At 44.8% G+C, this 16,839-nt stretch overlaps 1 protein-coding gene and 1 pseudogene across 3 annotated transcripts in view; both read left to right on the forward strand.

Moving 5' to 3' along the window:
- Window positions 1-16,839, forward strand: part of PIK3AP1 (phosphoinositide-3-kinase adaptor protein 1) — a 96,016-nt gene that overhangs the window by 32,754 nt on the left and 46,423 nt on the right. Inside the window, exon 1 of one of the 3 annotated variants that reach the window (XM_037050843.1) lies at window positions 6,785-7,065. The exons of the other annotated variants lie outside the window; for them this stretch is intronic. Coding sequence (XP_036906738.1) covers window positions 6,894-7,065 — 172 coding nt within the window. The 5' untranslated portion in view covers window positions 6,785-6,893. Of the gene's footprint in view, window positions 1-6,784; window positions 7,066-16,839 lie in introns of those variants that run through there. 3 annotated transcript variants of the gene reach the window in all.
- Window positions 1,840-1,955, forward strand: LOC118990328 (uncharacterized; annotated as a pseudogene).

The following is a 16,839-nucleotide window of genomic DNA, read 5'->3' on the forward strand; positions in this document are numbered from 1 at the left end:
ATTGCCCACTTCATGCCAGTGCACCGCTCTGCTCTTCCCACACAGGGGTCTGTGCCCTCCACTCCCACGTTTGGAGGGTTGCTGAACCCTGACCAAAGGGGAAATCAACCCTGTTGTGACTGCTGGATTTGAAAAACACAACAAAGGGACTGCAGTACTATGGGGAGGAAAACTGCAACAGTGCAGGGTCCAGTGGGCTGTGCGTGTTAGGGGGTGGGGCACAGGTACCGAGGGGCGTGGCAGGCAGGTTGACAAGGGTGACAGGGAAGAGTTTCCCACCTGTCTGAACTCATGCTCTCTTTTGAAAATGTCCCCATCCACAGTTCATATTACAAAAATCATAGTTTAAAACAATTAATAATACAAATTCTATCAGAATATTGATTAAGCTTTAAAAGCTACACAATTTCTCCACTCTTAATTCATCACTCTGGCAGGACGTTTGCAAATGTTCCCACCTCCCTCTGAGAAGATGCGAATCACTGGAATAGATTTTTCTTGGTTCCAACCCCAATGTTGATCAGGTTTCGAGTGGTTCCTGTAATTAATGTAAAATAACAGTGAAGACGACATTTCGCCCTGATGCTGTGGACTCTGGACCAGAAAGGACGCTCTCGTGCTGTGTATCTCATGCTACATGTAACCAGACTGGGCTTGTCAGGGAGAAACATTCGCAGAAGGTCAAAGGACTGCATTTTTGTGTTTGGTGGGGTGTCACTCACAGAATGGCAGGGCTGGACAGGGCTTGTGAAATCAAATTGTATTGTCCACTCTGTTAACACAAAGGAAGCCAACTGGGAACAGAGAAGTGACTCACCTGGGCTCAAGTGGCTAATAGACCATTGACCTGTGCATGTAGGAGTGTGACAATCAAGTCCCAGTTTCATCTCAGGGTATCATCTTTAGTAAGAATTTGGATTTTCAAGGACACAACATTTGACTGATTTTTTTTTAATTAGTGAGAAGGATGGATGCAAGTAAGAGGCAAAGACGGTGTCAAGAGGCTGATCACCAGTAAATAATTTTTGTGTGTAAATGGGGCAGGTGACCCAACCAGTGCTTGTCTCTGGTGATGGGGACTCTCTGTCTCAGGCACTGTGCATGCCTGGTGTCAGGTTGGCCCTGTGCTTTGCTAGCTCTGGCTGGGAGGATGGATGGAGAAGAACAAGATGCTGTTCAGAGATGGCCTCAGTGTTCATAGTGGAGGCCGATAAGNATGCAAGTAAGAGGCAAAGACGGTGTCAAGAGGCTGATCACCAGTAAATATTTTTTGTGTGTAAATGGGGCAGGTGACCCAACCAGTGCTTGTCTCTGGTGATGGGGACTCTCTGTCTCAGGCACTGTGCATGCCTGGTGTCAGGTTGGCCCTGTGCTTTGCTAGCTCTGGCTGGGAGGATGGATGGAGAAGAACAAGCTGCTGTTCAGAGATGGCCTCAGTGTTCATGGTGGAGGCCGATAAGCAAACAGCCAACCTGTTCTGCTTTGTGGATTTACTTCCACTTCAGAGAGTGATGTTATTGCCCCTCAGATGGGAAAGCCCAGTTTAGATTGGTTGGGAGGATTCGACCAGTTCCTGTATTTTCTGCCTTCTGCTTTTCAACCTCAGGCTGAAATGAAGCAGCTCAAGGGTTGGATTCTGGTGCCAACATGGAAACTTAAAATTCCCTGGAAAAGTCCCTGAAAAGTGACGAATGTCATTAGAGGTATTAGTTTGATCGGCTTTCTTAAGCTGTTAATTATTAAGCAAAATCAATATTTTTAGTTTAATTTTTACTCTTTTCAGTTAGAAAAACTGAAGGTCATTTCTTTAAAAGCAACAACAAAAAACCCCCACCAGACAGCTTTGAGCAGCGGCAGTATCGTAGACAATGAGGTTTATCCGGGGCGCAATTATTGCTAATTGAAAAAAACCCACCAGAAATCCTAATGTGTATTTTTGGTGGCTTTCTGGGAAGTGGGGGCCACAGAAATGGCCTCTGAGGTGATGGAGGAAGAGGTAACAGCATGGATTTCGGTGTGTCTGGGGCATCCTTTCCTTTCCTTGCAGGTTCTTAGTTGTTACTGCCGTGAAGGCATGAGGGTCGGCAAGGCTGGGAGAGGCCTGAGCAGCTGACCTGAGGCCACAAGAGCTGTAATTTCCTCAGGTCACAGCCAGGCTAAAAAGGGGACAAGTCTGTGACTCCAGGCAGATATATGAGTCAGAAGGCAGCAATGGCTAGGCAATGACTACTACCAGAACATTGGCCAAGGTTTAAAAAAAAAAATTAAGGCCACAGAGACAAACGCAAGCAGAATTCCAAAGCAGATGCCCAGAAAGCATACAGCGTAGCGGAGAACCCAGTGGGGAGCCTCTTGCTGGGGGAGGGTTTCCTGACCACACCTTCCTTGGCAGGCAAAGCCCTGTCAGGGGCCAGACTGAGGACACTGCAGACACACCACTGCAAATGGAGGAAAGGAGAGGGGTTTGTGGCCGTAGATGGATTCTGACACAGTACAACCCACCTTGGCCTCCCCTCCAGGAAACAGGCAGCTAGGAAAGCCCCTGCGACCTTGTATTAGTAGACAAACTGGTTTGGTTGTTTGAATTGTGATACTGCCAAACCGTGGTTCCAGCTTTGTGATCCATGTCCTGGGGGTGGACTTACAAAACTCAAACACACAGCACAACAGCGGGAGCGGCTCCCACGTCCTGGTTGCTAATAGAAGTGCTTTGTTATTAATCGTAATGGTCAGGGATTTGGCAACTGCCTTTTATAGAACCCTTATAAGGTGTTAGAGAGTGTTTGACAACAATTCTGAGAGGTTGGAATTATAATTTCTATTTCGCAAAAAAGGAAAACGAGGCCCGGAGAAGTTGAGTAACTTGCCTAAGGCAACCAGCTAGTAAAAGCCAAGATCCAACCTACATTGTTTGTACCACGAATCCCTTGCTGTTAAGGATCACCCTGTATGAGGCCGTGGTGAGAATGCCCCTGGCAGACCTCTAGCCGCTGGGAGTGGAACCAACCCAGGGCCCCAGCACTGTGCTCTGAAACCATTACAGCATTGGACCAAGGCCATCACGGGCTGTTCCCATCCAATGACTGAGCACAGCAGGGACACTGGAGCAGGCCGGCTCCTGGGGAAGGCACCCATCTCCCAAGGGTCAGCTTCAGCTCAAGGATTTCCTGACAGACTTGCAGAACTTTCCATAGACAGCTCAGTGGTCTAGAACCCTTCCATCCACCCTTCTTTCCCCCCTCCTTCATTTGGGCCCAGACCATTTCATGGGTCTCCCAGCCTCCCTCCGCATTTTTTGCCTCATGCCTTTTCCCTAGTCAAATCCTTGCATGTTTCACCCCGTTTTAGCATTTGCTTCTCAGAAGGCCTGGACGGACATGGTGTACCATGGCAAATTTTCAGAACAGCTGAGTTCAGCCTGCTGGTGTGAATTGGGAAGTTACTTTCCTGTTTCCCCAGATTTCAACCTAAACCCCTCCAGCGTGAAGCCCTGCCGTGGCCCTCGCTCGTGTTGTACTTTCTCCTGTTAGTCTGTTAGGTGGTTGGTCTTCTCTCATCCATCATTCATCTATTCACGCAAGAAGCATTTATTGACTTCACACCATGTTCTAGGCTCTGGGGATCCAAAGATGAATGTTAGGGAATCTGCCCTCAGGGAAATCATGGTCTGGTGGAAGAACAATTGGGTCAACAGATAAATAACACTAATTGCTAATGACTCTTCAGTGCTTCCTCTCTGCCCTTTTAAGCATTTTATGAGAATCAACTCATTTTACACTTACAACTGTAGTGTGAGGTAGGTGGTATTAGTATCTCCATTTGCACATGAGGAAGCTGAGACATCAGTAAGTGGCAGATAGAAAGTGGCGGAGCGGGGGGTTGTACACAGGCAGCGGGCCTACTGCTCTGCCACGCTGCCGTGTGCAGTGCTGCCTGTTCTGAGAGAATGTGGTCATGCCCGGGCAGTGCAGGCTTCCACAGCAACAGAAGGGCTGAGCCCAAAGCACTAAAGCACTTGGTTCCCTCATTGACTACCATAGTGAGAACACTCTCGCTGGGTCATCTGTTAGGTACAGAATGCCTCTTATGTTGTGGAGAACACAGTTTGCTGCTCCTACGTGGAGGTGGCTGGATCTTGGCTCTTTCCTGTCCCCTTGGCTACCTGGAACATCCCTGGGCCACATTCGATTGTCTGGCTCTGGCTGGCCAGATGCAGGGGTATGTGCCTGCCCTGTTCTACATGGAGAATCATTTCGTAGGAACTGTCTGTTTGGTAAATGAATAATAACAAAAATAACTAATGCTTAACTTTGTCTAATACTTTTTAGTTTTCAAAGGGCCTCTGTGTGTTTAACACTCCCAACAAGCTTGCAGGAGGCCAGATAGGAATAAATATTCTCATTTTATTTCTTAAAAATTTTTTTTATCTTCACCCGAGGACAGGCTCACTGATTTTTAGAGAGAGGGGAAGGGAGGGAGAGAGAGAGACAGAGGAAAACATCAATGTGAGAGAGAAACACCAATAGGTTGCCTTCTACATGCACAGCTAGGCTGTGCCCTGACTGGGAATCTCACCCGTGACCTTTGGCTTATGGGATGATGTACCAATGAACTGACTCACACTGGCCAGGGCAGTATTCTCATTTTAAAGGAGAGAGAACTGAAGCTTAGATTTCATGATCACCCACTAAATGGCAGATGTGGGGCTTGAGCCCACGTCTTCTGTGACTTCACTGACTGCACTCCTCTGGAACCCTCCACAGCTGCATTTCTGTCGCTAGGGAGTCTTTTACAATATCTTTAGAGCCTTGCCTGTAGTATGAATAACTCAGTTTTTAATTACGGGGGTAATCATCAGCCCAGGGTTAAAGGAATATTTATTTTGGCTCATAATTGTTTCAGCAAAATTTGGAGTGCCATCTTATTGTTTTGTATTTCTTTAAGCCCATCATCCGGGAAGATCATACCCCCACCCCAACTTGACCACACTGTGAAGTCAGATACAGCTTTCAGGGTGAGGAGTGAGAGAAAGTTACCCTTCCTACAATAAAACGGAAAGTGAAACTGACCAGTCCAATTTCATAGTTTCATAATTTCATGCCAAAGGTCAGCACAAGGCTGGGGTGGGGGGGGGTGGGCCACAAAACACCCCCTCAGCCTTTCCTGCAGTTTTCAGGGCTGAGTGGTAGAAACAAAAAGAAGGGAGGTTTCTTGACAATTTCCTAAGCTCAGTTCTATCAGGAAGAGTTGCCTTTGACCTCTCAGCCCTTGGTTGGGTGAAAATGAGTCCCATTTTCGTGGCCTTCCCTAAACAAAGCCCATTTGTCTGTTCTGACACCAGTACACCAGTGTCTGTTTAGATTAGAATTGATTCCTGAACCAGGAAACCAAGAAGAGGCTGTTTAAAGACTTGTTATTAATGGCCTCATTACAAGCCTGTGCCACGCCATTTGAACGAAATTTACATAGAGAGAGGAAGCACATTTATAAGTGTCGGAAAGAGATGAAGAAAGAGGAAGCCTTCACCGGAGCTGTGGTATCTACAGCTTTATTAGCAACACTGGGGTTTCCTGATCGATGAAACAGGGGCCTGCGGGCCTCCAGCCCCGAGAGTCTTGGCGGAGCACTTCCTCCCCAGTGGAATGCAGGTATGGGCAGTGCTTCTGAAGGGTCTTGACAACCTTGGCCAACGAAGCTGTGCTTGCGTAGGGCAGTCCCAGAGATGCAGGGCCCAGGAGAGGTGGGTTTCTGTGGAACCCATTCCCGGGGTGGGGCAGCAGATTTTTCCGCTCTCCTTCCCAGACTGATCCCAGAGACTGGTTGAGGGAACTTCCGTCTGTGGTCAGAAAGCTGTCCACCCAGGAGAGTTGTTTCTCTGCTGGGGTCATGTTTCCTGAGATCAGCTCCGCTTTCCATCTGGGAACTGGTTGGAGGATAGGAACTTTGAGTTCTAAATGTGGCTCCATCATTAAACCAGCAGGTGATGACGTACAGCTCATCAGCTCATGTCCCGAGCTCCCCGTTTTCCCTGCAAAATGGAGAGAGTCACATCTGGAACATATACTTGGGGCACTGAAAGGAACAAATGAGAACAAATGAAAAAGTTCTGAGACACTGGGTGGTGTGAGAACTCCCCATAGCCCTTGGCCTCTTGAATGAAGATGGCTCCAGTACTCAGGAGAGGGTTGGAGGGCTGCAGCCCCCGTCGGGAGGGCAATGAGGTTGCAGGCAGATTGAGTCACTGGTGGACAGTTGCATACTGGTTGTCATGGCAGCCTCAGCTGTGGGACTATTTTTATTCAAGCCGAAGAGCAAGTAGGGTGAGTTGGGGAGGGGAAGGGAAGAACAGTCATCCTTTGCTTTAAAACAAAACAAAACTAACACTTTGACTAGTTCATTTGCAGCAACCAGGTGGGGGCTGGATAAAGATCTCAGAGGCCTGAGGTCTGCTCTCCTCCGGCCTTGCTCCCTTTTCCTGAACTTTAAGTGCCTCAAGGAAGGTCATGGGACTTACCTGGCAAATAAAGGAAAAATAGCTCCTTGTGTACACGAGCGGGGGGAAAAAGCTGGGGTAGATGCTTGATCCAGAATCCCCTACCCAGTGTTGCAAACCCACTGATGTGTAGTGCGGCGGGGCAGCCCCAGGAATCTGCAGCTGGCATGGAGCATCTGGATGTCAAAGCAGGTTGGATGTGAGAGGTGAGCCAGCCGGTACTGGGAAAGGAAGTCGATGTGGCCTTGAGGGAGGGGGGGATTCCGTTTTTCTCCTCCTTTCTATTCCTTCCTTCTTGTTGGATACTCTAGGAGGGCAGAGTGGCCACCATCAGTTTATCTAAAGCCCGAAGGGGATATGTCCATGGGACTCTCTGCCTTCCCTTTTTGGCCTCAGGAGGATGATAACGATGATAAAGGTGGCGAGGACAATGACTGATGTCACTTTAATGAACTCACCACTGATGCCGCTAGATAATCCTCCCCTCCTTCCTCCCTTGGCTTTGATGCCTGTGGGAATGTGGTGGGTAAGAGTCTGGCATTCCACTGACTCTGTGAACATCATTCTGACTGGTGACTGTCTGTGGCTTTGGGGGTAGCCAGTAGCTTGTAAGTTGGGTCTACTTGTCACTGTGTCGGGAACTTTTTAAATGAGAGGAGTAAGTTGGACGGGAAATGTGACACCCGTTAACCAAGGTGAGTGAACAAGGAAGAAGAAAGACCTATGGGTGATGACTAAAATGAAAAAGCAATCTTGATGTCTGCCAGGAAGCTGGTGGGAGGTGGGGGCTATTGAAACTCAAGATCTGAGTCCCACCATCACGAGCCTCTCCGCTTCCCGCCGGGTCCTGCGGGCTTCTGCAGTGGAGCACGAGGTCTTTCATTGGGGTCTGCACTTTCAGAATCTGGGGAGCAGGTCGGGTCTGAGGGCTCCCTTTGTCCTTCTAAGGATGCAGCAATAGCCGTGACACTGATTTTCTTCACTACTAGCTGGTGTAAACAAGATACGTTATAGGAGAAATGTTTAATCTACTTACGAACCATTTTTCTAAGTATTTTGTGGACCGTGTTTGTGGTACAGTTTCAGACATCAGGTTAATTATAGCTTCTTGTTTACTCATGAAAGCAGATAGAGCAAGATATTGGCTTGGTAACACTTTGATGGCCACTAGCTTACATGATTCTAGATATTCAAAGATGCTGCTTGCTCAGGGTGTGATGGGTGGTCAGCTGCTCCCCTTCTCAGTTCTGACCCCGATTTATAAAAGAGCTGAGGTATTATTCTATTCGTGTGTCTGGAATTATTTCAAAAACAAGCGAAGAAAATTCTTCCACCTTTAAAAACTAAAACTGCATTTTAATTTATATTTTATAGAATTTCTTGTTTTCATGAATCCTCTTTGCTGACAGGTCTTCATAAAAAGTCCAAACTCCTTGAATGGTATTTGGGATTCTCTCGGGCACTGAGACTCTCCTGCCCCTCTGACCCACCCCGCAATGTGGAAGGGACCCGCCCTTGGCTGCCAGTAGCCCGACAGACCATTTGCCCTCATGCCCCGTGCCTCTGCCGGCACAGCTTCCTGACCCCCGGCCAGTGTTCTTTGTGCCTTTCCAGATCTTGCTTGTCGCTGCTGTGGGATGTCCTTCCTTTGATTTTCTGGTGGCCATCAACTGTTGTTTTATAAATCTCTGCTGATTTCCCATCGTGTTTTGTTTTAAACTTATTCCTGTCCTTATTTGTTTCTGGAAGTTGGAAAGATGCTCTCTCTCTCGTGTGGTTCCCCAAAATTAGTGAAACCAGAAATTTTCTTACCCTAACATTCTTTGGAGGGGGAGGCCTATGCAATTTGTTATCTATTGATAGGCAATAAATGCTTGTTGAAGGAATAAAGAAATGTATAGGGGAGAGGACTGGGTCGAGGTGGAAGAGGGTATGGGGGCGCTAAATGGTGGTGGAAAAAATTTAAAAACAAGGAAATAATGAAATTTAATAAAAAGGAAATGAATTATAGATTATTTTACAAATTTAAATGAAAAAGATACCTTTGTCACAAAAGGGTAACCTCAGTACCCAAATGCTGTTTAACTTAATTAAAGTAAGTTAACTTGTCTTCTTTATCCTTCTGGAAGTCTTTCTCAATCTCTTAGAACTTCTATGCCAGCACTTTCTAAATACTTAAAACATAACTCACTTCATATAAATAGTGATATTTATGGTCTCAACACACAGGTTAGTGCTTGTGGGGAAGGTATCACATAGTTCTCAGTTTTTAATTTTAATTTGATTTTGTTTTTCTCATACTCACCTGAGGACATTTTCATTTGGTTTTTTGGAGAGAGAGAGGGAGAGAGAGAAACACTGATGCAAGAGAAGCGTCAGCTGGTTGCCTTCACACACACCTAGACCAGGGATCCGTGCTGGGACTAGGAATCGAATCCACAACCCTTTGGTTATGGGGCGATGCTCCAGCCACTGAGCCGCTCTGGCCAGGGCTATAGTTCTCAGTTTTTTTAAAGTGGGGCCTCATCTTCCCAGTTCATTTGTAACCTCCACAAGGCCAAGACTAAAGCAGACACACTCTTGGGATCCCCCGTGGGATCCATGTCATTCAGTAGACACTTGCTAGGTAATGAGGAAGCGCAGGTTTCAGCACATTATATGTTGGGCTTTGAGAAAGTGTTTTATGATTTCGTCCTTGTGGCTTAGGTAAAGGTGGGAATCAGTAGAGGAGAAATTTTATCCTGAGTGAATCAGCCCGTGGAAATTTCTCAGACCTCAGAATTTTCTATATTCCTGTCCCAGCTGTTAAGTGTGAAACTTGGGTCCTGGACCCAGGATGCAAACGGGGAGGGAACACAGCCCCTTTCTTCTGTGGACCCCACTGCCTCGGTTGCTTGTCAGCTCATTTCTGCACACTCCCAGGAAATCTTTACCCTTCTTTACTCTCCCTTTCATCGGCCGCCCTGGAAATTCTGGACGCAGAACAGTGACTGCCTCCTAGTTCACTGCATCTAAGAGACACCATGTTTTTCTGCTTGGTCCCAATGACCATTTCTGTTTCATTCCATTTGGGGCTAAATTGGTGAAAAATTTTTAATTCTCCATTGAAATTCACCTCCCTAATTTTCTTCTCTGTTTACTTTCTTCTTTCCTTGGCATTCAAAGTTCAGAGAAAATAAATTGATATGTTTATGATACAGGCTTTCTTCCCCCTTTCCACCTTCACTTTACCCTATTTTTACAAATCCCTAATAAATTTAGCTTAGCAAAACAAAGCAGTATAGCATAGTTCAGGTTTTCTCAAACTTCAGTTATATGAAAATCATCAATGTGAGTTTTGGCTTATATTTTTGAACAGCTTTATTGAAATATAATTTATATGCCAGGCAATTTACCCATTTAAAGTATATAGTTCAATGGATTTGGGGGGAGTGTATGACATTACCAATTTTTTTTAATTATGGCAAAATATAATATTTGCAGTTGTAACCAATTTTAAGTATACTACTCAGTGATGTGAATTAGTCACAATGTTGTACAGCCATCACCATTATCTATTTCTATAATTTTTCCATTATACTATTTACAATATTTCCATTAAGTCAACTTGTGTTTTTTATTTAAGTAAATTTATTTTAAAGGGAACCTTTGGCACTATAAATGAAACACCAGCATCACTTGGTGTAAAAAGAAGGTAACTATAAAAATAAAACAATGCATCATTGTAAGTTTCATTAGATACCCATGCGTACGGAAGCCTGTGGGCTTACTGACCTTGTTCTCTCTGTGGTGCAAAGGGAGGTACGCTCTTTAAAGAGGTGTTAAAGGCACCCTCCTCTAGTGAAGTCTATTTTCTTGATATAAGTGGGATCAAAAGAAACGAAAAGGAACTGCTTTTTCACAGTGTGGCTCGGTGGCACTGAATGTTGGCTGTGCACTTTCGAATCACTTCCTGTACCACGAGGGTGCATGGCCCACAGTGTGGGAAATACTGTCAGAGTTCATGAAAGTGTGGATTTGGAGGTGAAATTTCCGTATAGCATGTACCGTATGACTTAGATGATTTACCTAAATTTCAGTGTCATGGTTTTCTCATCTATGACGTGGGCAGAATTACTAGTCTCTTAGTTGTGATAATATGGAATCATATATGTTAAGGATTTTGCATTTGCTCAACGAATGGCAAATTTGGTTGTTTTTAAGAACATTCCTTGTTCATACTTTCCCCGAAGCTTAGCATTTCCTTAAAAGAGAAGTTAGCTTGTGTACTCTGAAAACAGCTGTCCAAAGTCAGCACACGCCATTGTCTTGTTCTCCTTACCCTACCCCTTCCACTGGCTGTCAAAACGCCATAGTCCGGCCTGTGGGACAGAGACAAGAAGCACTGCTGTGTCTGACAAGGTAACTGGGAAGTGAGAGCACAGCCTTGGGATAGAGACCCCTCCAGCACGTGGGACCCTGGCTGGACCAGTTGGCATTCAGTGTCTCTTGACTTAAACCCCATTGTTGGGATGTGCCTGTTGGCCCTGGTGGCGGGTCCCAGTATCCCTAACCAAGGTGGCTTTGCTCAGAACAAGGCGGCAGCACCAGGCGTTGGTTAGTGAAAACCCACACGTCTCATGAACTGAGTCACAACCCCAGACCAGGAATAGCAGGTGATGCTGCTTCCTGCCCTAGGCCACATCCACCAAGGAGGCTGGTCACAGACACGTGGGGCAAGTTCCCGCTCTGCCCCTTGCTTCCTTGGTGGGTGACCTTGGCCAGGTTACTTCGATCCTTCAGGCACAGTGTTTCTTTCTGTGAAATGGGAACAGGGTATTGATTTCTATCTCAGAGGGAAGTTGTGAGGATTAAATGAGATTAAGACTATTAAGTAGTCATCACAATAGTCAATAGATGGTAACTTTTATTGTTATCATTATTAGTAATATAAGGAGTTTGTCACCAGCCCCCATACCTAGTATGCTGGCTTCATGTGGCTGGTTGTAAATCCAAGTGCATAAATATACTCATTTTATTTAAAATTCATAGGTTTTTTAGATCCAAATAACATAGATTCTTTCATAAAGGAAAACAAAATATCCTTTAGTTGTTGACAGATTCTTATGATGTCATTTAATATGTATAAACATATTCAACTTCTTATGCTTATTGTTCCTTCCCAACTCTGAAAGCAAAACAAAAAATACAAATACAGGCATAACATAAAAGGCAGAGTGATCACATTCGTGTCGTGGATGGTGATGGTGTATCGAAGCAGCCCCTGAACGTGGTTCAGGCTGTAGTGCTCACACCTTTGGTCGGTGCAGGGGCTGTGTTTTGGGACTTGGCTCTCCCCCAACATTTCCCTGTATGAAGTAGTGTGTGGGGGGAACCTTGGAGTCACGTGTCAGAAATGCCTCATCCAGATAGTGTCCTTCCCTCTCTTCTTTCCTCATTGGTCCCTGACATTAAGTGCAGCGTGGCCTTAGCTGCAAAATTATTGCACACACACACACAGGCACCACAGTCCTGGGGCAGGACTCAGCTGTGACGTGGTCACCCAGACAGTCTGGACTATCTTTGCCCTTGCACCCCATTTTAAAGATGTTATTATCTAAATGAAAAGCCCACGCACAGATTCTCCTATTTCTGAGGACTTTTGGCCAGTTTGAGAAATATTGATTCACATCCTGCCTAGATCCCCAAAGTATTTGCACCAGGCTCCAATATTAAAAAACACAATATTTAAAAAAAAGAAGCAAGACCAAGGACCTGGACGCATAAGAACCAAAATTGCCACAGCTGCCTGGCGGCAGGGGTAAGAGGCGAAACACACCATGTTAACTTATTCTTATTATCAAGAGAAAGCAGGCAAGTTCTCTGAAGAGACAAACTTTTCCTGCCACTGAATTCTAGGGGTCCTTTGTAGATGACACTTTAGGGAGCCAAATGCACAAAGAAAGTCTTTTTCTATAATTTCTTCACAGTGTCTCTAGACCTCATTAAGGCCAAGGGTATATTGTTAAGTTTTAAAGCAGTGAGGATACTATTGGTGTCTTAATGATACCTGACATTGGGGAGTATCCTTGGGGTTTTCAGAGAGCCTTCACTCAAACATTTACTTTTTGAGTCTCAGGACAGCAAAGGTGGTATTATGTTCAAGGTGGTGAGGGGTCAAGAGGGGTGTCTATGTTTAAGTAAGAAAGTTTGGGGCGACCTCACTCTGTCAGGTGAGTTTTGCTTATGCCTGGGCTGGCGTTTCCTTCAGAGGAAACTGAATCTGCCGAAGTGGTTGGACCCCAGCCCAGTCTGTGGTGCGCTGTCGAAGAAGGCCCAGTGGCTGGGAGGAGCGGATGCGATGGTGTTGTCAATCAGCATCACCAGAACCACCCCACAGAGTGAGTGGCATTGTGCCTGGCCCCCTGAAATGCATTAGCTGCTGGTAGCCATCTAAGGGGGCTGAGAGAACAGACCTGCTACAAGGCAGTGTTTATATGGCCCGTCTGAGCTCTGGGGAATATCTGTCAAGGGCTGCACTGTTAGGATCGATCTCATTTATGCCGAGCTGGTGAAATAATTAGCCAATATCCAGTTACTCTCTTTCTCCTCACCCCACCCTCATTATCAAAGTGCTTTCTCACTGGGGAAAATATGAAAATACATGAAAGGGTGGAAGGAAGGGAGCAGAGAGGGAGGGAGAGAGGGAAGGGCCGTGCACAATCCAACTGCACATTTTCTTCTGGCCTTTTAAAATGCAAGTTTTCTTTACATAATTGAGATCCTATGCTCTAAGATGTGTGATTTTGTATTCTAGCTTTTTGCTTCACATTAATGTCATAAGCTTTTACCTAAAACTCTTTGAAAGTAATATTTTTTCTTCAGTTAGGTTATTTTCTGATTTTCATTGATGCAAAGAATGATTCAGCAGACATCTTGGTTCATTACCTTTGTCTACATTTTGAACATTTATTTTTGTCCTGAAGAGAGGTTTTTAAAGTTGCATTATGTGGCCGGCAGTATGAACGTTTTGAAGGCTTTCTCTTTCTCAGTGTATGGTCACATGGCTTCCAGCAAGGTCTTGCGAGTCTATATTCTCCTCAGCAGCAAATAGGGTATCTGTCTTCCCTCAGCTTCAGGCATTTTTTATTTGAAAAGGTAAAATAACAATATGTTATTTTTATTTACTTGTAATTCCATGGTGGTTGGTGATAATGAATGATATGTGTATATTTTCTTTGATAGGGAGGTAATTGTATTTTTTCCTCTGTGAATTATCTACTTATTGGGCTTTGGGTGTTTTTACAGACATTTCTCTGACTCTTGAATATATATAAAGGAGATTAGCCCCTTGGCATATTTATCTCAAATGTTATCCAGTTTCTGATTTGTCACTGGATTTGTTTTTGGTAACAGCTTTATTGAGGTATAATTGATATAACATACAATTTACTCATTGAAAGCATGCAGTTCAATGATTTTTTTTGTTTTATACAGTCACAGGCTTGTGCACTGTTGCCACAGTTAAGTGTAGAGTGTTTCCATCACCTCAGGAAGAAGCTCTGTATCCTTCAGTTTTCACTCCCTGACCTCGCCCACCCCACCAAGTCCCCCAGCCCTAAGCAGCCACTAACCTCCTTTCCTTCCCTATAGATTCACCTGTTCCAGACACTTCATGTAGCTGGGACCATATGATACGTGTTTTTTTGTGGTTGGCTTCTTTCACTCAGTACCGTGTTTGCAGTGGTCACCTATGTTGTAGCATGTTTCAATATTTTCTTCCTTTTTATGGCTGAATAATCGATTTTATCTGCTGATGGACACCTGGGTTGTTCCCACCTTTTGATGGCTATTCCTAATGCTTCTATAAGCATTGCAAATTAGTTTTTGTGTTTTTAAGTTTTTATTTACTGAAGTTTTAAATTCATGTCACCAACTCTATTGCTTGTTTGGGTTGTATTTCTCCATTTGTTTAAGATTAACAAATCTTTTCCCAAACCAATAATAAAAGTTTGATCTACATTTTCATCTTTCTAATTTTTAAAATTTGTTTTATTTTATATTTATGTTCATCTACAATTCATCTCAATTTAATTTTGGAGTTTATGAGACTTAGGAAGACTCTAAATAGTCCCTCCCCCCCCACCCCACCCCCTCCACTCCCAACCCGAGTAGCTGAAGTTTCTCCAGCACCACCTACTGAGTCGTCCTTCTCACCAAACATCGTCTTTACTCTGTGCTGATTTTCAATGCTTTCTTTATCACACACAATGTTTTTGTGAGAATGAAGCTTAGTTTATGGGCTGTTTGTTGTATTTAACTGCTCTATATAAGTTTTTATGACTTCAATATAAAATAGGACCACCTTGATTGGTTTTTAAACTTTAGTTGGAGACATAATACCTATATAAATAGAATTTCCTTAGATAGGAAAATTGAATATTATAAAGAAGAAAGTGTTTGCGATGACAATTTAAAAAAAACAATGCAAGGAGGGACGTGTAGTTTTATTTGAAAACTGAGGAAGTATTTTTCCATGATTGTTGATCTAGTTAGGTTTTCTATGTGTTTGGAGATAATATTGGTAATTTATATTTATCTCTAAAAATTATATTGAAATTTTCAGAATTCTTAGCACAGAGGTTTCTCACCTCTGTGTGTTTCTAAGAATCCATCGTATCAGTCGTTTTCATCTTTTTCTCACTTGGCTTATTTATGCTTTCTCTATTGTTTTATTAATTATATTTACTAGAGCTTTCACTCTGTGGCCAGCAGATGAATGGGTCAGCAATTTGGAAGAAATTAAGAGGTTTTTCTTTTACAAAGCAATGGTAGATTTTCCCTTGGGTCTAGCCCAAGGAAATTATGCCTGTACAACAAATTAAAGTGGGTAATTGGCAAGAGAGTGAGTTAATAATTCTGGGCCAATAAATAATTTGGGGCAGCTTTTTTGCAGTTTTAAAGTAACTGATTGAATGTTTTAAATCAGTGGGGTTATTTTCTCATTCAGGAAGAAGCTCAGAAAGGGAAAAATGGGATGTTCAGGCATCTAATAATAAAAAATTGAAGCTTGACGTGATAGTATGTGATTATCACGAAGAAGGATATTCATTATCCCTGATCTTTCGGCTCTTTCATTCACAGGCTCCGTGGAGGGTGGGGGTTGCGTGGGCTGCATGTGTAGCTCAGTCCCTGGGGATGGGCCCTGAACGTTTTAAAAGTAACTGATCAAGGAGAGAAGGGTGTGGGAAAGGGCAGATCCAGCAGAGAGAATGGCAGCCTTCAGTTGACTTGGCCTGGAGAGCAGGGAGGTCTGCATTTAGCCTTTGCAGGGGGCTGTTAGCACTGAGTGAGGGGAGCCAGTAAGAATGGAAAGGGTAGGAGAGATATAGGAGAACAATGGCTCCGATGCCTAGCAAAAAACCAGTATTACCCTCCTTGGAACTCCCAGGATCCTTTGTCCCATCTCTTAGCCCTGAATTCTGCCTGGATTCTTGTTGCACAAATAAGATCAGAGACCTGACTCACTCAGCCTGGGCTTCTGGAACAATGCATCTTGGGAGAAAACACAGAGATGGAGGAGCAGCAGGACTGTGTGTCTCAGTGCCCATCATGCTCTAGGGTTGTGAGTAGACATCCGTCAGCACAGCTTTTTTCCTAGGACAGGAATGGGCCGCCTCAGTGCCTCCCCCAGCATAAGCAGGTCTTGGGGTCCTTGCCTAGGACCTTGTCCCTAGCTCTGCTCCCCACCACCTCCGCCTTCCAGACTGTGGGAGCACAGCCTCTCTGCTGGCATGAACTGGGGTCTAGGGTGCTAAGCCTGTGGTTACAGCTTTCTGTGGGGACATTTCAGTGGCCTGATCTACCAGCTGTTCTAGCCTTCTACCAGGACTGATCACCATGAGCTCTATAGGAAGCCGGCTCCTTCCCTGGGAGGCCGCCCTAATCAGCCCAGCCAACCCTGACATCTCAGCCAGCCACCCTTTAAGACTGCAGGCTCTATGAAGGCAGGAGTGATGTCTAACTCTTCCTCATATCCTCTCAGTGCCTAACACACTCGGCTGGCTCTCTGACTGGTTTAGGAATGTCGAAGAGCAAGCCTAAGAAAGGGATGACGAACCTCCCCGCTCCTCTTAACCATTCTCGACCATTTGTCTCTCTTTGAGGATCTGATTAAATCTTTGAACTACCTCCAGAGAAGTCTAGGCAAACACACACACATGCACACACAGAATCTTGCACACAGGTAGCTTATCAATGGATGGATCCTGGTGAAGAGCCCCTGCCTTACAGTTCTGGTGGGTTCCATTTATACCAGCTCAGCATCACCTTGTGTGTGCCACGGCCCATACATCTACACACCCTGC

The sequence above is a fragment of the Sturnira hondurensis genome, unplaced genomic scaffold (genome assembly GCF_014824575.4).
Source record: "Sturnira hondurensis isolate 20B ecotype Veracruz unplaced genomic scaffold, ASM1482457v3 Scaffold0006849, whole genome shotgun sequence".
Taxonomy (NCBI): domain Eukaryota; kingdom Metazoa; phylum Chordata; class Mammalia; order Chiroptera; family Phyllostomidae; genus Sturnira; species Sturnira hondurensis.